Below are 25343 nucleotides of genomic sequence, written 5' to 3'. Positions count from 1 at the left end.
ATGAACTTGGGTTTCAACAAACTCCTCCTTGATCTGTGACTATCATCTGTACAATCTCAAATGTTTTGGCTATTACAGTAACAGGTCTTTATCAGGATGATATTACATACTACTGATATGCTAACAGTGCAGCACTTTTTTGTTCATGGTCGTGCGGTAACGTTCTCGCTTCCCACGCCCGGGTTCCCGGGTTTGATTCCCAGTGGGGTCTGCCTCATGATGACTGGGTGTTGTGTGATGTCCTTAGGTTAGTTAGGTTTAAGTAGTTCTAAGTTCTAGGGGACTGATGACCATAGTGCTCAGAGCCATTTTATTTTGTTCATTAACTGGCCAAGGTGATTTTCACACCATTAGTGATTTTAGTTCTCCATTTTCTTGTGTGTTTTCTGTTCATTTTCATGATATACAGTCATTTAGATTGATGAGGTTTCTTACAGGATTAGGACAGAGTACATGAGCATATTTTCGAAGGGCAACACTAATTCAATTAAAGAGAGAAGAGCACTTGTAAAAATTCCAGATGTTTATATAAATTTTACACAAAGACTAGTTTGTGGCTATATACAAAATATGATACTCGCCTGTAGACAGTGTATTACTATAATTGCTCAAAATTGTCAACTGAACAAAATGATTATACAATATTCACAAAATATTTAGCACCAAATGTTTCAAAGAATTCAGAAATGTTATAGGTGTCTAAATACAGTTTGCATTTGTAACATGTGTGTACGTAGACTTTAAACCACTGGAATCTGTACACTCCAACGCCACATATGGTTTCCTGAAAAAATGAAAATGGTAGTGTAATAGTCTTTGAACACTATCATCATATCCATACAACTACAAATATTATCACAAAGACTGAACATCCACATAAGTTTTGAAACTGAATGCAACAGCAGTGCTAATAGCACACAAAATGTTTTTTTGTTTTCAATGTATACACAGATCATCATCAATGGGTGTACTAGAAAATCTCTGATAAATCTCAATTACTTGACTGCCTTTATGAATGCAGCCAGATAGTATATGTTATGAAAAGGATAGATTGCTACTCACCATATGGTGGAGATGCTAAGCCACAGACAGGCACAACAAAAATACTGCTAAACAAGCAAGCTTTCGGCCAAAAGGCCTCATGAATTTTACACGGGCGCGACCACTGTATCTGGCAGCTGTGTGTAATTCAGAAGAAGGCCTTTTGGCTGAAAGCTTACATGTTTAGCAGTGTTTGTCATGCCTATCTGTGACTCAGCATCTCCACTATATGGAGAGTGCCAATCTATCCTTTTCATGATATTGTCATTATTTGGTCCTTGATTTTCCATTTTTAAATAAATTATGGCACACGTGGGGTGAGGGGAGGGGAGACGGGAAAGGGGCGAGGGGAGGGGGAGGGGGAGGGGGAGGGGGAGGGGGAGGGGGAGACTTTCCCTGCCCCCTCCAGATTGCTGCTGGAGAGGTCAGTCAAGTGTTCCTGAGGTGCGCATGCGTGCGCGTGAGTGCATTTTCTGAAGAAAGCTTTGACTGAAAGCTAATTGTGACTGACTGCAACTCAACTTATCTTTACAGTGAGTAGCAATCTACCCTTTCCCTCATATTGTTGATATTCCAACTTGGAGTTTCCACAGTCACATTTCAATTTAAGAAAGACAGGGAAGATGCTAATCTGCAAATAAACTTTTTGTCTATCTTCGTCATAACTGACTTTATTGCAACACAGATCCAAGTACAAAGATAATATTATTAAACATTCTAAATTCAAACAACAAATGAGAGAATAAATGAATCAATTAATAAAGTGTGATGTAAATAACTACCAAGTACAACAGCTTGGTGGAACTTTGACCATACATAGAAAAAACTGTTGCAGTACTGAAGGTAGCTGAAAGAAATACACAATGTGATGAACAGAAATGACACTTACATTCAAAGACAACAATTACATTGAAATCACCATGATTTATTATGGTCCCCTGGACTTACCAAAAGCTAATATATGGTTCTGTACTATGGTGTATGATCACTACTGACAGCAGCGCATTCTCTGCAACATACTCCCAAGCTCTCCACAAGGTTGGTAAGAAGTTCTCGTGGTGGGACATTTCATTCCACCACCAGTGTGGTTGAAAACTACTGGATGATCGTTGGTGCATGTGGATCTGCTGCAATAAGCCTCCCCAACACATCCCACACATGATCAATGGGATTTAAGTGGGAGGCCAGTCCATTTTCTGAATATCCTCTCATTTCAAGAGCTCCTCCACTTGCACAGTTAGATGAGGTTGTGCATTGCCATCCATATAAAAGAAGCCACATCCAAGTGCACTCCTGCAAAGATGCATATGGGGAAGTGTCACCATGTTGACTGGAGAGCGTACCATGTTCAAACAATTGGAGGTCAGTATGCCCGTGCACAATTATGCCTCCCCACACCATAACACCTAGACCATCAAAATGATCATGTTTGACAATGTTCCCATGGATGCAACATGTACCATCATATGGTGACAGGTGGGAAGAAATAATGCACCCAGAAATATTGTTGAACATTATCATTTTGATGGCCCAGATGTTATGGTATGGGGACACACATATTACTTGGGTGTACTGACTTTCAAATCTTTGAATATGGTACACTTACTGGTCAACGTTATTGTAACAGTATACTCCTTCCACAGGGCTGTCTTTGTAGGGTTAGATTTGTACTCGACTTCATTTTTATGGATGATAATGTGCAAGCGCATCAAACAGTGAATGGACTGGACAAGGACACAGTCCTGGATGTTGTTCCAAAAAACAGGGTTAAAAAACCACTGGACAGACACATGAGATGCCAGGCATAAGAGTAACTGATCCAGACAATGCTTTGTTGAGTCACTTTTAGTCACTACGTGTGGTATGGAGAGCCAGAAGTTGTTTGTGTATAAGCACGGCAAGACGCCTAGCAGTGAAATAAGTTTCATAGTTTTTCATATAACGAGCAGGGCAAGGGATCCTTGAAGGATGTCTGATTAAGCTAGACAAGGAGAGATTCACAGGTGAAAATAGCTGCCTTAAGTGCATGAGGAATATACAGATTAAATGTCAGAGGAAAACAAATTTGTAGAGGCTGCCATAAAATTTAATGTAGTAAATGTATAGTGTTAAATATGCCAGTCTGGTATCATCTTGAGAGGGTGGAAGTGATCACAGTGGAGAAATGGTCCTGAGCAAGACCCAAGGGGCTGGGTCTTCCTCGTGGAATGGGGCAGTAGTATCACTACCTAGTTTTTCGTGGAACTTTTGAGAATTTGTAAGGAAGCCACTGCAAAGTGTTGCAGTAGCAACCACAGGCTAGTGAGCATAGTGTGGCAACATAGGTCAGAATAACACATACACAGAAGGGTTGCGACATGGGCCAGCTGTGCTTGGCAAAACCTGCACAGCCCAGTGATAATAGCCAGAGCAGATAGGATGATGTCACCACACTAGGGACCCACATTGTGAACTACATGACTGGGAGGAGGGGGTGGGGGTGAGGGGGAGGGGCTGTGTAACAGTGCAACAAAAGCACCTCACGACCATGTAAATAGGAGTGAATTTGAGGCAGATTCATTCGGAGTTCAGCACTATGGCCACACCACCAGGTCCATGCTAGACGACGAGACTGAGCACCGCCAGCTGCAGTCATGGGTTCAAGACAGTGTTAGACAAGCCCCTCCTGCACCAAGTCCCCTCATGGAACTTGGTGCCAAAGTGCCACTGCTCTGCCATCTGCACCTGCCATTACCAGAATACTGCCAGGTTGGTCATGTCCAGTGCACAGCGTTCTTCAGCTGACTCCACAGTAGATGCAAGCAGGGCCCCGAGTTTCTGGGTGCAGCCATTCTGCAGTAGAATGCATTTGCAGCAAGAAATGTGGTGCTGATGATGGGGCCATGGCCCACGGACGCACTGCACGGCGCTGCCCAGTCTGAAGTCAGCAACGTAGGGCACCTACATGTGCAACTCCTCGACAGGTTGGAAGCCAGCCAGGTGCGAGCCAACGCCAGCCAGATTTGCTGGAGTTGTGTGTATGCCATCCATTACTAGCAACACAATGTGTATTTGAAGTTGAATAAAATACTTCTCTCGAACACCCGTGTGTCACTGGCCCCCCCTGTCCCATCACACTGCCACTCACCCTACTGAGTGCTGTAAACACTCGGTCATATGAAATGGAGAAAGTGTGTGGTCATTAGAGCACATACTAGTTAGGGCAAGGGACAGAACATCCTGAATGATACAAGTATTCTGTAATATTCAACTGAAATTATTTAGGGGCACTGCGGAGAATCAAAATCAAGACAGCACAAGAGATGTTTGAAATTTATTTTACTAAAATGATTTTCATTACCTCTGGCAACAACATATCCTGTCAACAAAATCACTGAGGGATGATAATGTTGTTGATAATGACTCATTCTGAATTGCTGAAACAGCTTCATCTCTTCCAGAAGAAACAAATATCTGAAGGTCATTTTTTGGAAATCCTGTCTTGTAGTACAGCTGAAATAAAATAAAACTGTTTTATTGTATTATGAAAGAAACATAACAATGCAGTTTTCCAAACTAATATTACACAAAAATCTTTTTATGTGCAATGCCTCAGAACAAAAGGTTGAAAGTTGCTATTTTCAACTTCTCTATTGTATCAGAAGTAACGCTAATCAATCAATTATTAATACTGTTGTTGTTGGGGATGTTCTTGTTACAATATTAAACTGCAATGACTCCCTCTAATGTGTGTGGTAACAAAAACTATAATGTCCCAAATTTGGTACTTATGGGATGGAGGGAGAAAAAGGAAATTTACAATATACTATGAAAAACGAGCTCATGAGAGTGAGCATATATGCACATTGGACAACAATGATTATTAGCCAATGCAATCCCAGCATTGTCATTTAGTGATTTAGAGGCAGGTGGAATATCTAAACCAGAATGGCCAGACCTCAATTTGAACCTACTATTCCAGAATAAAAGTCCAGTGCTTTGACTAGCATGTCACTTTGCATAGTAATAAGAAAGGACTTCATTTTTTTATGAGACTGAAAGAAACAGGAAAGGAAAGCTGGTATGAAGGAAAGTAACATAAAAAGAACATGATCAGCATAAGGAAAAGTATGAAGTTAGAGTAACGCAAATATTGTAACATCACTTAATGTAATTATTCATGGACACAGAACATAAACTGTCAATGATTAGTACCTCATAAACTTTGAGATTTCCCGAGATACTGTCATAAGCTTGAACGAGGAACTTTATATGAGAAAACAGCACTGCAATCTGAGTTAAGATTCCCTTAGTGAATAGCTGGCTGAATTTACACACATGCAACAAACTTTAACAGATGGTGTAATTAACATTCCAGCAGATCTGCCTGTTGCTTAAAGATAGTTTGGTGAACTAGACAAACCAGGTCGCTTATAAAAGAATTTTATGTAAAAGCATAATGTATGTGGGACACAATACTGTAATAATCCTGATTAAGAGAAATGTGTTATATCTGAAGTTGTCTGAAATGCAACATTAAAAATGAACAGTACTTACCTTTATTGTTTCATATGCATCCATTATCACTGATATGAAGAGGCTGAGAATAACATATATATACAGGCTAATGAAGCCATATAGATAAATTCGGCTGTACCACCATAACATTGGTGATTTTAAAGACATTATGGAGAAAGTTGCAAACATGTCATCACCATTAATCAGGGCAAACAAACACTCAGATGTGCTTGCTAGGGATCGGAACTGCAACAAGAAGGAAATCTATTAAAATTTTTATCTGTTTTTATCACCAACAAAAATTTAACTGAATTTTCATAATCATATGTAACAAGAATAGATAATAAAAGATAATTAAAGATAGCTAAGAGGCAAGAAGACTGGCTAAAGATGGGTTGTATGTGATGCCACAACACAATACCAGCTTCATGTTTCATCATTTTCTAAGAAAGTAGTTTGCAGCCAGAGGTTGGAATGCACCAGGAAATTACATACTCAACAACAAACAAACTGTTTACATTAAGAATAATGATGTAATGGGACAGAACTTCAATTGTGAAAAGGAGGGTTGGGTTGGGTTGTTTGGGGAAGACCAGACAGCGAGGTCATCGGTCTCATTGGATTAGGGAAGGACGGGGAAGGAAGTCGGCCATGCCCTTTCAAAGGAACCATCCCGGCATTTGCCTGGAGCGATTTAGGGAAATCACGGAAAACCTAAATCAGGATGGCCGGACGCGGGATTGAACCGTCGTCCTCCCGAATGCGAGTCCAGTGTGAAAAGGAGGCTGTTGATTGATTGTGAACAGGAACAGTCTTCAGGTAGTCAAGGAAGAGTCTGTAAAGGAACTTACTTACAATGACACATAGCTGTTGGAGAGCAAAGCAGAAATGCATTATTTAAATAATAAAACGCTGTGCCAGTTAGGTATTTTTTCATGCATAGAACAATGTGTTTTGATAGTTTATTTTCATTATCAAGTAAAGAGAGTACATCATCAAAATGCACCATGCTATGCATGAAAAAATACGTAACTGGTCAGTGAATGACTCAGTTGCAGACTTTCTAAAAACAACATTGATTATGATGAATGAAATTAATAAATACATTAACTGGAAGACAGAACCAACAATGATAAAATTGCCAGAATATTGAAGTTTGTATATCTTAGGGATGGAAATAAAAGGTAAGAATATACAATTTGTTGGTGTGAAGGGGTAAACATATCCAGAAGTTACCCTTAAAATGCCTTCTTAAATTGACCTGAACAGCAAGTCCAGAGTTATGAGAACAGACTTGTGTTGTCAACAAGAGTTGAGGCCACCTGTTAACAGGGAAAAATAATCATAATGAGTAACTGTGACAATAAATTGAAAATGATTTTGTATATGGTGAAATTCGAAGGTATTTGTGAAGATGTGAGAAATAATGCAAAGTCAGGCAGGAGAGAATGATGTCATAAAAGGCTGTTTAGGGACAGTTATGCAGAAGTTACACTGTATTTTAGGTGAAGGAAAGAAAATTTTCCTATTGAGGTGGTGCTGGATTCTGCATGGATGAAAGGGACAACGTTTCTGTACAGGATTCATTAATGGGTTGTGTGCTACTAGAAGGCAAAATAATACATGTGGTAATCTTCAGCTGAAGTATGAGAATCTTCACCTGAAGTACATGAGAACCTTTACAAGACTTATCTGATAAACATAGGGGTACAGTTGAAGTGGGAACGTGTGGGTATTGCTGCTTATACGTCAGTCATACAGAGAGCCAACTTTCCCGACACACCCATGCACTTTGTTTAGGACCTACCAAATGAGTGAGTGAACAGGTGACAAAAATGAAATTAGATCACAGTTTCCATTAACCGGTGATCACAATAATTGGATTTGCATAACAGTTCCACTCTGACACCGATCCCAGAGGGCATAAACTACTCTGTGATGAGTGTGTTGTACGATTATGTGAGTGCGGGAGAACAGAGGACGCACCTCTGGAAGGAAATAAACCTTTTTCTCATGATTGCGGGGCACCGTGTATTTCGCGGAAGTGATGAAGTGAAGATGGATATAAATGGAAAGCACAAAACAAACTTCCGTATGCGTCTGTGGGGAGTTCACATTAAGCTTGACCCCAGTGGTTTGAAGATTGAAGTTCCACACTCTCGAAAAATGCATTTACTGTACAGTAGCTCAGTTCACACTGCCATTGCTTTTTCTGCTGATCTGCATCCATGTGCACCACACATTGCCACGCTTTTGCCTATCGGCAGGTATGCACGACGACAGATATCTGATGCATCCAAGTTGGGTTGGCTGTGAGCAGCTCTGGTCTGTTCATGCATTTTTGTGGTGCGGCTGCCACAGAGTTAAAGGCGAGACTAACATGGAGATCTAACAGCAAGGCAGTCTTTGAGATAAAGCCAATAACTTTATTGGAATTATCATTCAGTTTGTCGTGTTCTTAGGTTTCATGGTGCAGTGAATTGAGGAGGTTGGCTAGGTTGTTTCTACACAAGGACTGAAGTTTACTAAGAGGACTGTACAGAGTATATATCCAAAATGAACTCTATATACTTGCTTTTAACTCGCCAGCATGTCCTATCAAGTTATCTCCGAACTTCTTGTCTCCGTATGTGCTGGAAGCTATTACATTCTGTAAATATCTAAGAATAATACTAAGAAGCAAACAAAAAAATTGTAATCAGTGGTAGAGAACACTCACATTTGTTCCAGGGTTTACTGTCCTTATCAAGTAAACCTGATGGACAATGTATGGATTCAGAGATGCAAGGCTAATATCGTAACTGGTTGGTATGGCTCCTAGTAAAGGGGAACAGAGATTCTCAGAGTACCAGAATGGAAATGTTTGGATTGAAAGAAATACTGCTTTTGGGAAAACCTACTGGGTAAATTTAGGGAACTGGTATTTATGGTAAACTTTCTAATAATTCTGCTGCTTTCACTGTACCTCTTACTTAGGGACCATGAGAATGAGTTAAGAGAAGCTAGGAATATACAAAAGGCATTCAATCATTTCCCCCCCCTCACCACATGTGTGAATGGAATATAACAGTAAGTGGTTAACTGGCAACAAGTAGCCACTGTCAAGCACTATAGAACAGCTTGCAGGGCATATACATGGATGTAGAATTGAATTTATGAACAGAGGGAAAAGGTGGGGGAACAACTCAGAAAACTTTGCATAAAAATTGCAAACGTGTCAAAGACACAAAGAAAAAGAAAGTAACACATTTTAAAAAATCAATTTGTGTCATTAAATTTAAAGTTTCCATTTTGGTACCTTGTTGTTTCTGGTACTCTGATTTTCTTTTGACCAAGTCTGTGCTTTTGATAAAAGCAGTTAACAGTTTTTTTTGTTTACTAGTAACTCCATACACAGTTGTGAAATTTTAGCTTTGTGAACTATTTTTATCCCTGAAGGGCATCCATTATTGCCATGTTCCACATTTTTCTAAATCTTAAAATTATATTGTTTTGGAGTGTTAGTTAGCAGTAAGGTAAGACAGTATTGGGTTGCAGATAACCACAAATTGAGTAAAAGAAACTATGTCTGTTTAAACTTTCAGTTTTATAACTATTCAGCATAATATAATGCACCTTTCCATTCATTTTTGAAGCCACCACCATTGTCAGTCACGCCTGACATTAGACCAGTAGGCAACACACCTTAAGTTCTCTCAGATAAAGGCTATCCAGAATACTAATTTCTCTAGTACATTTTGAAGATTTAATTTTTTAGCTGTTGAACCCTATTACCACAGGGTGACAATATTATGTGAATAAATTAATAATTTGGCTGCTCTTGTTTTGCTCTGTGTATTTAGTCACTGCTTTGTAGCAGTATGTGTTATTTCTGGACAAACTTATTGCTGTTTGGTTATTCATTTACTAATTTTTCGCCAACTGAACTGCGTGTCTCTGTCTCATAAACCTGCAATGAATAGTATATAAGCTGAGTGTAAAGTGGGTGAAACAATACAGTTAACAACATAATACTTTTCAGTTTACAAATAAGCTATAATGATAAAAATAATTACAGAAATAACAGTCACCTTCATGTGATATGGTCCCAAGATGAGCCATCCACAAAATGTAAAGCCTGCATAGATAAGAAGTGCACATAAAAGAAATCTCAAAACATGGGGTGTTGCTTTCTTGAGTGTAAGAATAACCACCTGAAAGAGAGAGAGGTTTCACTTTTAATGTAATTTAAAAATCATCATTCGAACAGTTTTGGTTGAAAACATGCACACAATAGTAATCTCAACAGATGACTGATCCAATTAGGAGATTGTGATGACTCGGTGTTAGGATGCTCAGTGACAAGTTTATCACTGCTCTTCCTACAATAAACAGAAAGCTATGTTATAAATGGGATAAATTCATACACTAACATTTCAAAAACCTTGTCAGAATCTCACTGGTCTCGCCCATTTGTACTCAAATTCAAATGTATTCACAGGTATTCTTAAAATACTAACCCATACTGCCTGTTTAAAATATACTGTTAAAATGCTTGGGGATAACAGTTGGTGAATCCATTTAGTCTCCAGTGGCATGCCTCCATTTTGTTATTGAAATGAGGTGTAGTTTCAGCCAACCTAAGTATAGGAAATAGCTATTTGAAACATGGGTGGATATGTGAACACACAGTTTTTACAAAAAGGTGTATTATATAGTGATGAACTTCTTGTCCCTCAGCCCAATACTTTCTTTCTCCAACTGAAAATTTTTAAAAATACGGTTTCAAGTAAACAAAATCATGTACCAAATCAATCACGAAATATGTTGGGCCTCTGATGTTTCTGAGGCAACAGTTTATTCTATCCACAGATTATTACTTACACACTCAAAATGGAATGAAAGAAGATTAAGGTTTAATACCCTGTATAGGATGTCATTCAAGATGCATTGCTCAAACTTTGATTCAAGAATGGTGAAGAAGAAATTAGACAGGTCAATTTTTATGTAACCATCCTGGCATTTGCCTACACATCTTATGGAAACTGCAGTTGATGTAAATCAGGATGACCAGTAAAGTTTCATGGATTTACAGAAGCACATTCACATTTTTGTGCTTTTATTAATAAAGATTCAAAAAGTCTTTGAAACAACCATCATTTGGATGTTCTAGCTCTTCTTTCTTTCTGTGATTGCAAAGAAAAATCAGAATTTCCATCTTCAAGACAAAGATTGTTTATTTTTGTTTTTCCAGTAGAGATTTCTACACTTTGTGCTACCTTCAGTAGGTTTTGATTTATCATTCTGACACGCATAACAGTATCATTTATTTTGTGCTGCCTGTTTAAAATATACTGTTAAAATGCTTGGGGATAACAGTTGGTGAATCCATTTAGTCTCCAGTGGCATGCCTCCATTTTGTTATTGAAATGAGGTGTAGTTTCAGCCATACTTTATGCAGCTTATGATTTTTCTGGTGCTGCTGTGCAGAAAGGTTTTGTTTTAGTAATAAAATAAATCATGTGTGTAATTGTTAAAACAGTCATAGTGAACAAAATAAGTTATTCAAACAATTAACATAATGATACAAGACAATAGCACTAGAAATCATAAGAAGCTGTATGGGACATTTAACACTAGCAACAAAAAAAGCTGATAGCATTATGCGAGAGAGAATAATAAACAACAAAAACACAAAGAGTTAAAATGTGTTCGAGTAAAACAAAAACAAGCACTGTGTCCTGCAGAAGGTAGAAATTATCTCCAATTTTTGAGAAGTACTGATTGCATATGCTTGAGTTTTGAACATATGCTCAAAGTTTGGATTGCCAGCCACACTAAATACCTGGATTGTGGCAGTTCTAGTACTCTGAGGACTGCTTTCACCATAATGAGGTGCCCATCATATTTGGAGTGATGCTTCATTACCCTCTTCACACAGACCCAGAATCTGGGTGGTTGGTGAAAAACAACCAGTGTCTTGAAATATGAAGCAATGATGATCCATAAATAGCAATGCCACAACCAATTCATGACCGTCTGGATGTTTCATAAAGCAGTGCCCCATGTTTGTCTGCCAAGGCATTTGAGATGTTAGTGATTTTATGCATTTTATTCTAGGTCTTTAAGGTATGGTAACCAGGTTACTTTTTTGTCTAAGATAAGAGTAGAAATCATACACATTCGTTAAATGTTAAACAAGTGTCTCCATTTTGTGTTAAGTTTGGTTAAGCATGTGATATGAATGGTTTAAAATTTACACAAATAGTTTTCTGAGTGAAAAACTTTAATGCATCCTTTCGGTCCATTAAGTCAACTTTTTAATGGTCAGAAAATTATCCACGAATATTGAACACTTAACAGGACTCCTAAATGGGATTGGAATGGACCTAGTTTTGATATTCTAAAGACTGTTGTATCTTCCATGTTAAGAAACATACCGAACAAATGGTTTCAACATAAAGAAGTTTTTTGTGTGGTTACATTCAGGTGAAGTGCAACCATCTTAATCTACCTTGGAAGCAGCTCAGTATGTTTTGTTGTCAAGTGTTTGCTGCGAATGGGTGTGTTGGGAGGGCCACCAAAAGTTGTGTACCAAATGTGTCAAAGACACTTCAAGTACTTTCCTCTCCTGTGGACACTGACTCTCCTGTAGGAGATACATATCTATCATTACATACCCACATGACTGTGAGTGGCATGTCAATGGCATGTTTAGGTGTCCTGTAAAGGGTAAATAGGGACCAGGGAGGATTCAGTGTTATGCTAATTCCTCTAACAAACAAGTTCAAGGTGCCATCTTTACTGAAACTGAAACTGTGTCTGTGTCTGTGTGATTCACTTCTCCTGTTCTGGGGAAAATTACTGCGTCCTGTGTCAAGAGGCGGCAAACACAAAATGGTACGGGTCTATTAGTCATTAGCAGCTCAAATGTATGGTGAATAATGGTACCCTTTAGGGAAATGGCAGCAAGGAATGGGAAGGTACACCAGGTACATTCAGTGTGTGAGACTGGAGGCTTCATTCAGCATGTTGAAGAGGCTATTCTGGCAGCCACTGAGGAAGCAGGGTGCAACCAACTACATATTGTAGTGCATGCTGGAACAAATGATGCCAGTCGCCTAGGCTCCGAAGTCATACTTTGATCATTCCAGCGACTAGCAGAGAGGGTTGAGAATGCCAGCCTTAACCATAGAGTTTCAATGAAGCTCACAATCTGTAGCATTGTCCCCAAATCAGATAGTGGCCTATGGTTCTTAGTTGAGTAGAAGGCTTGAATCAAAGACTGAGGGTTCTGTGACAAGCTAAGCTGTGACTTTTTAGACTTGCACCAGAGGGTCGAGAGTTGTAGGGTCTCCTAAATGGGTCTGATGTGAACTTCACATCAGAAGCAGCTACCGAAGATGATGATCGTGTGTTCACCCCACACAAAGGTGTTTTTTAGATTAGGTGAACCTCCATCCAATACAGATAAAATACCTGTGAAAAGCTCAGACGTACCAGTGTAAGATCCAAAGCAATGCCTCCCACAGATTGGAGTACCAAAATCGTAGTAGTAAACTGCCAAAGCATTCGCAATGATGTGCTCCTAAACAGCACTGAAGCTCACGTAAGATTAGGCACAGAAAGCTGGTGAAAACCTGAAGTCTACAGTAGTGACATCTCTGGGGAAAATTTAATTGTGCGCGTGCGCATGCACAGACACACGCAGGCGCACGCGCACGCCAGAGGGAGGACTCTAACCTCTGATGGGGGGGGGAACAATGGGAGAGATCTGTCAAGATATACAGTCACTGTGAAGAAATATCTAAAGAAAAAGAGATTACCATACAATAGGTATAAAACAAAGCACAGAGAGAGATTATACTGAGTGAAACGCATTTAGCAGTTAAGAGAGCAGTGTGTGAAGCCTTCAATGACTGTCGTAGAATATTGTTAATGACCTTAATAAAAATTCTGGTCATGTGTAAAAGGTATTAGTATCACCAAAGTGAAGTGTCCAGTCACTCATGGATGAGATTGGAACTGGAATTGAGAGTAGCAAAGCAAAAGCAGAAATGCTTAACTCTGTTATCAAATATTCCTTTACAAAGGAAAACCAAGAATTATTGCCCCATCTAATTGTCATACCACTGAAAAGATGAGTGAAATAGGTATTGGTGTTAGTGGCATTCAGTTGAAATTGCTAAAATTGAAGAAAGCCCCAGGGCCTGATGGAATCCCCATCAGATTCAATACCGAATTTGCGGATGAGTAAGTCCCTTTGTTAATTATAATCTACTGTGGATCCATTGAACAAAAAAGTGTGCTCAGTAGTTGGAAGAGAAAGATCACACCTGTCTACAAGAAGCGGAGCAGAAATGATTCACAACACTGTCCAAAATCCTTTATATCTTTGTTGTAGAATCTTGGAACATATTCTGAGATCAAACAGAATAAGGCACCTCCAACAGAACAACCTCCTCCATGCCAACCAGCATGGATTTCTAATACAAAGATCATGTAAAAACCAACTCACTTTTCTCACGACATCCTGAAAGCCATGGATCAAGAAAGGCAGGTAGATGCAGTATTTCTCAATTTCTGAAAAGCATTTGAGTCAGGACCACACCTATGGTTATTATCAAAAGTATGATCATATTGGGTATCAGATGAAATATATGACTGGACTGAGGACGCAACATGTTATCTTCATTGGAGAGTCCTGAACTGCTGCAGAAGTAACTTTGGGTGTACCCTGGGAAGAGTGTTGGGTCCCTTGCTATTTATGTTTTATATTAATGATCTTGTAGACAACATTAATAGTAATCTCACATTTTTTGCAGATGATGCAGTTTTCTACAATGAAGTAGTCTGAAAAAAGGTGTACAAATATTCAGGCACACCTTGATAAGATTTCAAAGTGGTGTAATAATTGGCAGCTTACTGAAATGTATGCAATGAATATAATATCAGTGAGTCACAGTTTGAAACTGCAAACTCATACAAATACTTGAGTGTAACACTTAGTAGGGAGATGAAGTGGAACAAACCCACAGGCTCAGTCACGGGTAAAGCAGGTAGAAGCCTGATTTACTGGTAGAATACTGTGGAAATGCAATCAGTCTTCAAAGGATCTAAAGCCTCTAAGATAGACAGAAACCATTCCAAGAAAGTCTACTGACAAAGTTTCAAGAACTGGCATTAAAATGATGACTAAGGATATTAGACAACACCCTACAACATATCACTTCCATAGGGATCTTGAAGATATGACTGTATTAATTACACCACTCAAAGAGGCATCTGAATGCTCATTTTTCCCACACTCCATGTGTGTATGGAACAAGAGAGAGCCCTAATAACTGGGACAGTGGGATGTAACCTCTGCCATGCTCTTAACAGAGATTCATAGAGTATAGATGTAGATGGTTCTGCAGATGATCTGGAACACGGGATTTTGTCCTTCAGAAGCAGTGACATTTTTTCTTTAAAAAAACAAACTGTGGCTCTGTCAGCACTTAAGTTCTACTTAGCTATGCTCACTAAGATGCCATTTCTCAATATGGTTGTAAGGAATGGTGTACTGCCATTTCCCAAAATGTCCTTCTATGACTCTCTAAGTTTTGCAGTTGCTGTGGAATGGTTAATTGAATTCGTGGATTTTTTCCTGCAAGACCTTTCTTCCTCTCTCTATATGACACATCGAGCTTTTGCTCTTCCAGTTCAAAAGGCAGCAATATTTTCTAATGAAGGGCTACATTTTAACTTGTGCAGAATCACACTGCCCCCAATTGCTGAGTGGCTTTTCCCACTCCCCACAGGATAGAGAAAGTTTCAGAGTTTATGTCTATTACTGTTATACAATGGCATATTTAAAGACCACTGACATTTTAAGTGACACACATTCTGATAAACTGCTTGTAATTCAGTGTGCGGTTTGAGCTGGCTGTAGCCACTTAGCATAGGCATGTCAGTATTTCTTAAATGTATCTCATGGAAGCACAAGCATAAGAGTCTTTCCTGTGAAAGAACTTGAAATCCTTTGCAAATGTCCTGAATCCATTTCCATTTCACTGAATAATGGGAGCAATACTATTTGAACAGTTGAGCTTATCCTTCTATCTTAGTAATGAGTACAAGAAATTGAAAATTTGACCTTCATTTGGAGAACTCTACATCTGTTGTAAGAGGTATCTCATCACGTTTTGTGTGTTCTTCCTGTCTGCGTCGATAACTGAGTGGTCAGCACAATGGAATGCCATGCAAGGGGACCTGGGTTCGATTTCCAGCTGGGTCGGAGATTTTCTCCGCTCAGTGACTGGGTGTTGTGTTATCTTCACCACCACCACCACCACCACCACCACCACCACCACCACCACCACCAATACACGTAAGTTGCCAAAGTGGCGTCACTTAAAGAGACTTGCACCAGGAGACCAGTCTACCCGAAAGGAGACCCTAGCCACACGACATTTCATTTCATTTGTGTTCTTTCTCAGTGCTTGTTTTACACTGCCTTCAATCTTTTCTTTTATTGGAGAAGCTATAGGTGTCATCACAATGCTGGCATCTGTAACCGCCTAAAATGTTATGTCCATTGATGCTGAAATTTAGTCTGACAGTAATGTTATCTAATTGTGAGCAACTAGCCTAGGTGATCTCAAATTAATCACTAGAAGTTTTTACTGTCCACCAAAAACCATTGTAACAGGTGTAGAATCATTCGAAGAGTCTTCACTCAGTACTGCTGAAGTACCCTGATCATGCAAAGAAAATATTTTTTTTGCTTTGTAGTTGCAAACAGGCCTGACCCTACCGAGAGTGTCAGTATAGGGGCAGGGATTAGTGGTCATGATTATGTAGCCACACTGCTTACTGAAGTTAATAAATATATCACAAAGGCAAGGAGATATATCTGGGAAGAGCAGATAAGCAGTTATTAGGATGCTACTTAGACAATGAATAGACATCATTTAGTAGAAACGTGATGGGCATAGAGGAATTATAGGCAAAGTTTAAACTGACTTTATCTCTAAAGAAATATGTGAAAAGTGGACTAAGGATGGAAAAGACCCACTATTGTTTAATAACAAAAACTGGAAAGTGTTGAGAAAACAAATTGTTGCCCCCTCAGTTCAAAAAAGAACACGAAAATATCAACTGGCCAAAGTTGATAGAAGTTTGTGTTGTGTGTGTGTGTGTGTGTGTGTGTGTGTGTGTGTGTGTAAAAAGATCAATGCCCAAAGCATACAACTTCTGACAACATATGTTAGTGATAAATCTTGCTGAGAATCCTAGAAAATTCTGGTCCTACATAAAATCACTTTGTGGGCCAAAGGTTTCTATTCAGTCATGTGCAGACCAGTCTGGAGAAGTAATACAAGACACCATGCAGAAAGTTAAAATTTTAAATTTTGCATTAAAAAAAACACACAAGAGGATTGTATGGATATAGCATTGAGTGCTGTGCAAATTCCTGAATAGAGGACATAGAAATGGGCATCTCTAGTGTTAAGAAGAAGCTGAAATAGTTAAAAACAAATTTGTTACCAGGTCATGATGGAATCCTGATTCTGTTTAACAGTGAGTATTCCTTGGCATTGACCCCATAATCAACACTTGTTTACCACAAACCTTTTTCTCAGTGATAAGCCCTAAGTAGAAAAAACGAAAAAAAAGCACAAAGTGACTTGTATACAAAAAGGTAAAAGAATGGCCCCACAAAATCATAGACCAATATCCTTAGCATCGATCTGCTACAGAATACTTTTGCGCACTCTGAGTTCGACTATAAAAAATTTCCTTCAGAGGAGAAAAGCTTCTATGCACAAATAAACAAAGAAGTAGAAAGTATTGTTCATTCTAAACTTTTCTCACATGATATCTTGCGAACCATGAACAGGAAGGTTCCATATCTACAGATTTCCAAAAAAACATTTGACACATTGCCACTGCAAACACTTAACTAATGTCTAAGCATACACCATATATTAAGAGGTAAAAGAATGGCTAAAGTCTAAGTATGATGACATGCTGAAAAGTAATGCCTACAGATTTTTTACATGAAAACTATTAAAACTTTTTAAATAAAGCAAATGTTATTAACATTCTACATCTTTAGTCTTCACATTTACATATTTTATATAAGTTGGACTTTGTTGATGGGACCACCAGGACCACCACCACCACCACAGCGCTGCTTGTACTACTACTACTACTACTACTACTACTACAACTACAACACTCTCAAACTGAAGTCCTCTAAGGTGTTATTTAAGATTTGGAAACAGATCAAAAAATGGATGTCACCAAGTCAGGACTGTATGGACGATGATCAAAGACAATGGACCCAAAGTGTTCAATTGTTGCAGCACCCTATGGTCTAGCATTGTCATACTGAAGGAGAGAGAGTACCTCATGTGTGGACAAACTCTTCAAATTCGAAACTTGATTACAGCACGCTGTTTCTCATGTACCGACACAGTTACTTTACACATCACCGTGTTACACACACACAATTTAGAGCCCCGCAGTTGCCTGGGGCCACACATATAGAGATGTGGAAAATAAAGATATAAAGTGCTAATAATGTTTGTTTTATTTAAAAAACTTCAAGAGTTTTCACTTTTTAGCGTGTCCTCATTATAAAATCAAATACATTGCACTTGATGGTGAGTGTTCATTAGAGGCAAATGGTCCATCAGGAGTGCCATGGGAAGCGTGATAGGACTGTACATAAATGATTCTGCCTAATAGGGTAACCAGCAATCAGCAACTATTTGCTGATGACACTGTAGTTTATGGGGAAGTTTCACCTTTGAATGACTAGGATGAAACAGGATAACTTGGATAGAATTTCTATTTGGTGTAATGAGTGGCAGCCTAACCTACATCTGAGAAAACTTAATTGAATGAAGATAAGTATGAAAAGCAATCATGTAATCTTCAAATGGAGTATTGGTGGTGTGCTGACTGAGACAATTGTGTCGATTAAATATCTACCTATAACATTGGACAGTAAAATGAAATGGAATTAGTAAAAATATTGGAAGTAGAGAATGTGAATAGTGGACTTTAGTTTATTCGGATAATACTAGAAAAGTGTAGCTAATCTACGTAGGAGACAATGTACAGGTGACTAGTGCCACCCATTCTTGAGCACAGTTTGGGTGTTTAGGATCCCACGAACAGAGATTAAAGAAAGACACTGAAGCAACTCAGATGCAGGCTGCTAGATTTGTTACCAGTAGGTCTTTGAAACAAGTGAGTATTACAGGAATGTTCTATGAACTCAAATAGAAATCCCTGGAAGGAAAAAGGCATTCCTTTTGCAAAACACTATTGAGAAGTTTTAGAGAACCAGCATATGATCATGTTGTGTAAGTACCACAAAGACAAGATGTGACATCAAGGCTTGTATGGAAGCATATCAACAATCTTTTTTTCCTCGCTCCATTTGTGAGTAGAATAGGAAAGAGAATAACTTTCTACCATGCACCGTATGGTGATTTGCAGAATATGTACATAAATGTAGATTTAATGGATGCTCCACGCACAATACTATTTCACTTTATGCTGCCATTCTCTGTTTCTTCATTCCTCACAAATGGTGGTGTCAGATACTCCTATCCTTTGTGGCTTTCTTAATGTAATGTAAGATATTTGCTTGGGGACCTTCAGTTAAATTTTTCTCCACAGCAAATGCAGAACAGTGAGTGTTCATACAGCATGATCATTACAGAAACTGAAGCAATATAGAAGCAAGGTATATGCTGTTCCCAGCTCATATGCATCTGATCGACAGTATCTACAGGTTGTTTTGCCTTAACATATACTCATTGTGTCTTCACACTTCTAAAAACTGGAGCAACACACATCACAGTGGGTCAAATTTAATATACTTATTCAATGTTTGACTGCCAAACCTAAGAACAGAAGCCACTGTTTTTGCAACACAAATGATTTCATGATGTTCATAGTCTGATATTGCTACTTGTTCCCACATCATCTTTAGTTTTGATGTTGAGATGTGTACAAAACTTTTGCATGTTGCTACACCTTTGGGAAAACTGAGGGCACTGTGCAGTTCTATTTTAATGGGATATGTCCTTTTAAGAGAGGATGGTAACCTGTTGAGGCATAGTTGTTTCAACTAAAGGCAGTTTAATTTCACAGTCTCTTCAAGGACTTAAAAATTCCAAGAGAGATCTTCTCGACCTTTCTGGATGTAAAATGAAGATCCCCCCCCTGCTCCTGAATGAACAATTATACACCTATAGAACCATAAATACATTGCATGTGGTCATGTGGAAACTGAGGTTTTTAACAGAGGTACAACTGGACCATTAAGCTAAGATTTCCCATTGTAATGGGATATCCTCCAATTTCATTTTTATCAAGCTGCCAACAGAATGGTGGTGTAAAGACTTCAGCAATAAGTCTTCCACCATGGGGACACTTCTTAAGTTTTGAAGTTCTTGCCAGTCCTCTTATACCTTTGAGCATACAGAAGTGCAGCATTTTTGAAAATCACCAGCAGTTGCTTTATCGCATTGGAAGCAATGTAATTAAAATACTGTTACTTTCATTAGGTATAATATGCTCTCTCGATAGAGTTGGGTGCAGTCACCCAAGCACGAGGAGTGGGTAAAAAACATGTGCTGTGTTCTGCAATCACACTTAATGGTGGTCACCAAAGCATACAGAGACTTGAGTCCAATATAAGACCGGTAGTACTGTCCAGTCATAACGTGAAATGTGAACTTGGAACCTGCAGGTTTTCCAAACCTGAATCTGGTCACTGTATGCTGCAGTGCCCAAGTTGCTACCCATGTGGCATACATAGCTTATGGAGTGCTGTGAAGAAAATGAGCCTACAATATAGAGCAAAAAAGAAACATTTATTGTCATTAAAACGCAGTTTGCACTGTACATAGTTTTACATCAAAGCATGTGAAATTTTCATCTGAATGAAAGGAGGGGGGGGGGGGGGGGGGAAGAGAGAGAGAGAGAGAGAGAGAGAGACACAGAGAGAGAGAGAGAGAGAGAGAGAGAGAGAGAGAGAGAGAATAGATAAATAAACAGGCTCAGCTCATTGCAAAGAATATTTTCTATTTAATAAGTTCACGAAAAATGAAGTAATGTTTATAGAAGGATATGTAAACCAGTGATGTTACTTGTTCCATATACTGTTACATTGTGACTGAGCCAGATGACTGGGCAAATTGATTATGACCTTATCCAATGAACTGTACTTGAAATCACCTATAGTGATTTTCCTAAATCAGAAAAACCTACATCAGAATGACTTTATGGGATCTGAACCCTGTTGCAGCAGAACAACAGCAATTTTATGATCACTGTGCAACAAGAAATTTATACTTAATATGAAAAAAATTAAGGAATGTGAACAAATAATAGAACTAGTTTATGGAAAAAAATAATGAATAGTAAATACTCACATTGTAAGTCTTAAAAAATCCCAAATACCTCAGTACTCCAAACCACACTAGGAGATTTCCAGTCCCCAAAAGTACACTGCAAATGTTCCACTGATCTCCAGCAACTTGCTGCAATAACAAAAATGCAAAATTTAAAACACAAGTAGCTGTTATAACCAAAAAAGTTTAAATACGTCTTTAAGGGGTTTCTTTAAGATCTTACTTTAAGATCTTACATTCAGTAGTGCAAACTGATCTGTGGGTGAAGGATAAAGATGCAGTATCTATAACTATATCATATGCCGCAAGCCACCTAATGGTGTGTGGCGGAGGGTACTTTTAGTACCTGTTCCACTCGCAAATAGTGCGTGGGAAGAATGATTGTCAGTAAGCCTCTGATTTGGCTCTAAATTATCAAATTTTCTCCTCATGGTCAATACGCTAGATCTATTTGTGGGGAAGTAATATGTTGTCTGACTCCTCCTGAAAAGTGCTGTCCTGAAACTTCAATAGTAAATCTCTTCGTGATGCACAACACCTCTCTTGTAACATCTGCCAGTGGACTTTATTTGGCATCTCCGTAATGTTCTCTCACCAGTTAAACGACCTCGTGACAAAACGCGCTGCTTTTCATTGCGTCTTCTCTATCTCCTCTATCAGTCCTACCTGATAGAGATCCCAGATAAATGAACAATGCTCAAGAACTGGGTGAACAAGCGCCTTGTAAGCTTCTTTTGTGGATGAGTTACGTTTCCTTAAGATTCTTCTGTTGAATCTGAGTATGGTGTATGCTTTTCCCACTATCTGTTTTATATATGGTAATTCCACTTAAGGTCGCTCTGGATAGTTACACCTAGATATTTTACAGCAGATGCTGTCTCCAACTGTTTGTCATAAATAGTGTAGCTGTACAATAGTGGATTCCTTTTCCTATGTATGCGCAATTTGTTACATTTATTTACATTCAGGGTCAACTGCAAGAGTCTGCACCATTCATTAATTTTCTGCAGGTCGTTCTGCAAATTCTTACTATCTTCTGGCGTTGCTACTTTGGTATAAACAATTGCATCATCTGAATAGCCTTAAAGAGCATCTGATACTTTCTTCTAGATCATTTATATACAGGGTGGTCCATTGATAGCGACCAGGCCAAATATCTCACGAAATAAGCATCAAACAAAAAAACTACAAAGAAAAAAACTCGTCTAGCTTGAAGGGGGAAACCAGATGGCCCTATGGTTGGCCCGCTAGATGGCGCTGCCATAGGCCAAATGGATATCAACTGCATTTTTTAAAAAAAATAGGAACCCACATTTTTAATTACATATTCGTGCAGTTCGTAAGGAAATATGAATGTTTCAGTTGGACCACTTTTTTCGCTTTGCGATAGATGGTGCTGTAATAGTCATAAATGCATAAGTATGTGGTATCACTTAACATTCCACCAGTGCGGTCGGTATTTGCTTCGTGATACATTACCTGTGTTAAAATGGACCGTTTACCAATTGTGGAAAAGGTCGGTATCATGTTGATGTATGGCTATTGCGATCAAAATGCCCAATGGGCGTGTGCTATGTATGCTGCTCGGTATCCTGGACATCATCATCCAAGTGTCCAGACCGTTCGTCAGATAGTTACGTAATTTACAGAAACAGGAAGTGTTCAGTTCCATGTGAAACATCAACCACGGCCTGCAACAAATGACGACGCAAAAGTAGGTGTTTTAGCTGCTGTCGTGGCTAATCCGCAGATCAGTAGCAGACAAATTGCATGAGAATCAGGAATCTCAAAAACGTTGGTGTTGAGAATGCTACATCAACATCGACTGCACCCGTACCATATTTCTATGCACCAGGAATTGCATGGCGATGACTTTGAACGTTGTGTACAGTTGTGCCACTGGCAACAAGAGAGATTACGGGACGATGACAGATTTTCTGCATGCGTTCTATTAAGCGACGAAGCGTCATTCACCAACAGTGGTAACATAAACTGGCATAACATGTACTATTGGGCAATGGAAAATCCACAATGGATGTGACAAGTGGAACATCAGCAACCTTGGCGGGTTAATGTATAGTGCGGCATTATGGCAGGAAGAAAAATTGGCCCCCAATGGCAATCTAAATGGTGCAATGTATGCTCATTTCCTACGTAATGTTCTACCGATGTTACTACAAGATGTTTCACTGCATGACAGAATGGCAATGTACTCCCAACATGATGGATGTCCTGCACATAGCTCGCGTGTGGTTGAAGCGGTATTGAATAGCATATTTCATGACAGGTGGAATGGTCGTCTAAGCACCATACCATGGCCCGCACGTTCACCGGATCTGACGTCCCCGGATTTCTTTCTGTGGGGAAAGTTGAAGGATATTTGCTATCATGATCCACTGACAATGCCTGACAAAATGCGTCAGTGCATTGTCAATGCATGTGCGAACATTACGGAAGACTAACTACTCGCTGTTTAGAGGAATGTCGTTACACGTATTGCCAAATGCATTGAGGTTGACTGACATCATTTTGAGCATTTATTGCATTAACATGGTATTGACAGGTAATCACACTGTAACAGCATGCATTCTCAGAGATGATAAGTTCACAAAGGTACATGTATCACATTGGAACAACCAAAATAAAATGTTCAAACATACCTACGTTCTGTATTTTCATTTAAAAAACCTACCTGTTACCAACTGTTCGTCTAAAATTGTGAGCCATATGTTTGTGACTATTACAGCACCACCTATCACAAAGCGAAAAAAGTGGTCCAACTAAAACATTCATATTTCTTTATGTACTACATGAATATGTAATAAAAAATAGGGTTCCCTATTTTTAAAAAATGCAGTTGGTATCGGTTTGACCTATGGCAGCGCCATCTAGCGGGCCGACCATAGCACCATCTGGTTTCCCCCTTCAAGCTAGACAAGTTTTGTTCTCTGTAGTTTTTTCGTTTGACACTTATTTTGTGAGATATCTAGCCCGGTCACAATCAACTGACCACGCTGTATATTGTAAATAGCAACGGTCCTACCACAATTCCCTGTGGTACTCCTTTACATCTGTCAATTTGGTTGTGTTAAAAGTGACATGTTGAGTTCTATCTGCAAGAAAGTCTTGAATCCCATTGCAAGTCTGCTCTAATACTCCATAAGCTAATTTTTTTTTCATTAAATGGCAATGTGGTATGGTGTCGAATGTCTTCCTGAAATCAAGGAACACGGCATCAACCTGAGCACTGTTGTCCACTGTGCTGTGGATGTCATGGAGGAACAGAGCGAGTTGAGTTTCGCAGGATCTCTGTTTACGTAATCCATGTTGATTTTTGTAGAGGAGATGTTCATTTTCCAAGAAAGTCATAATTCTTGACCATAAAACGTGTTCCATAATTCTATGAAAGATTGATGTCAAGGATATAGGTCTATACTTGTGTGGATCTGTCTTATGGCCTTTCTTAAAAACTGGAATGACCTGCACTTTTTTCCAATCGTCAGGTACCTTTCATCGCTCAAGACGTTTGCATGATGATTGAAAGGACGGACAGTGTTATGATCTGCTGTGAAACAACTTCCGAAGACCAAATTCAGTATTTCTGCCTTCTCTCTGTTATCTTCCGTCTCAGTGCCAGTGTGGTCGCTGAGAGAATGAAGAGATGATTTTGACCCACTTACTGATTTTACACATGACCAAAATCTCTTAGGGTTTTTACTCAGGTCAGTTAATGTCTTACTTTCAAAATCATGTTAACAACATTATTTTATTTTTAAAGCTTTAAGAGTTTTCACATAAAAAATTTGGAGGCATATTTTTTCAGTACACCCTCATTTCGCTGTGCTTGATTATGTCGATACTATCGTAAGTCACTAAAATACAGGGTAATTATAGCTAAAGTTCCAGATTCAAAGCACTTTAAAAAACAAATCACTTCTCAGAATGACATCAAATTTAACAGAATATTATAGAATATGGGGGAAATGTTATGGATACCAAAAATTTGGCAACTAGATGGTGCTGTAACGAGTATAATATACAAAATAAAAGACGCAGGGTACACTGCTGTTCTTCGGCTTGTACCCGAGATACTCAGCATGATTGTCTCAATGCAGAGCCATGTGATGCTGGTAAAGCTCTTTTATAAGAACCCTAGCTCTGTAGAAGTTTCAGACACTTAAGTGTATGAGAATAGGTGTTGGTTTGTCTGCAAGGGTCTGGCCAAAATAATTATGAAATTCAAAAAAACAGGTTCCTTTGTTGTGCAATGTGGCATAGGGAGGAAACAATTAATTCAATGTCAGTAGAAATGGCCATGGGAATGCAGGAGTAGAGTGGTTATGAGCAAACATGCAGTGCACAGGGAACGGCCTGAACTTTGGACATGCCAGTGAGCATGAGGCA

At 38.9% G+C, this 25343-nt stretch overlaps 1 protein-coding gene across 1 annotated transcript in view; it reads right to left on the bottom strand.

Annotated features, from left to right (window-relative positions):
- Nucleotides 1-508: 508 nt before the first annotated feature.
- Nucleotides 509-25343, bottom strand: part of LOC124556562 (mucolipin-3-like) — a 136044-nt gene continuing 111209 nt past the window's right edge. The window contains exons 9-13 of the mRNA XM_047130518.1: nt 20961-21068; nt 9609-9731; nt 5578-5784; nt 4382-4533; nt 509-784 (exon numbers count right to left, since the gene is read on the bottom strand). Of these exons, the coding sequence (XP_046986474.1) occupies nt 700-784; nt 4382-4533; nt 5578-5784; nt 9609-9731; nt 20961-21068 (675 nt within the window). The 3' untranslated portion in view covers nt 509-699. The remainder of the gene's footprint in view (nt 785-4381; nt 4534-5577; nt 5785-9608; nt 9732-20960; nt 21069-25343) is intronic.

The sequence above is a fragment of the Schistocerca americana genome, chromosome X, assembly GCF_021461395.2.
Source record: "Schistocerca americana isolate TAMUIC-IGC-003095 chromosome X, iqSchAmer2.1, whole genome shotgun sequence".
In the NCBI taxonomy this organism is placed as follows: Eukaryota; Metazoa; Arthropoda; class Insecta; order Orthoptera; family Acrididae; genus Schistocerca; species Schistocerca americana.
This window is presented reverse-complemented; position numbering and strand designations above follow the sequence as displayed.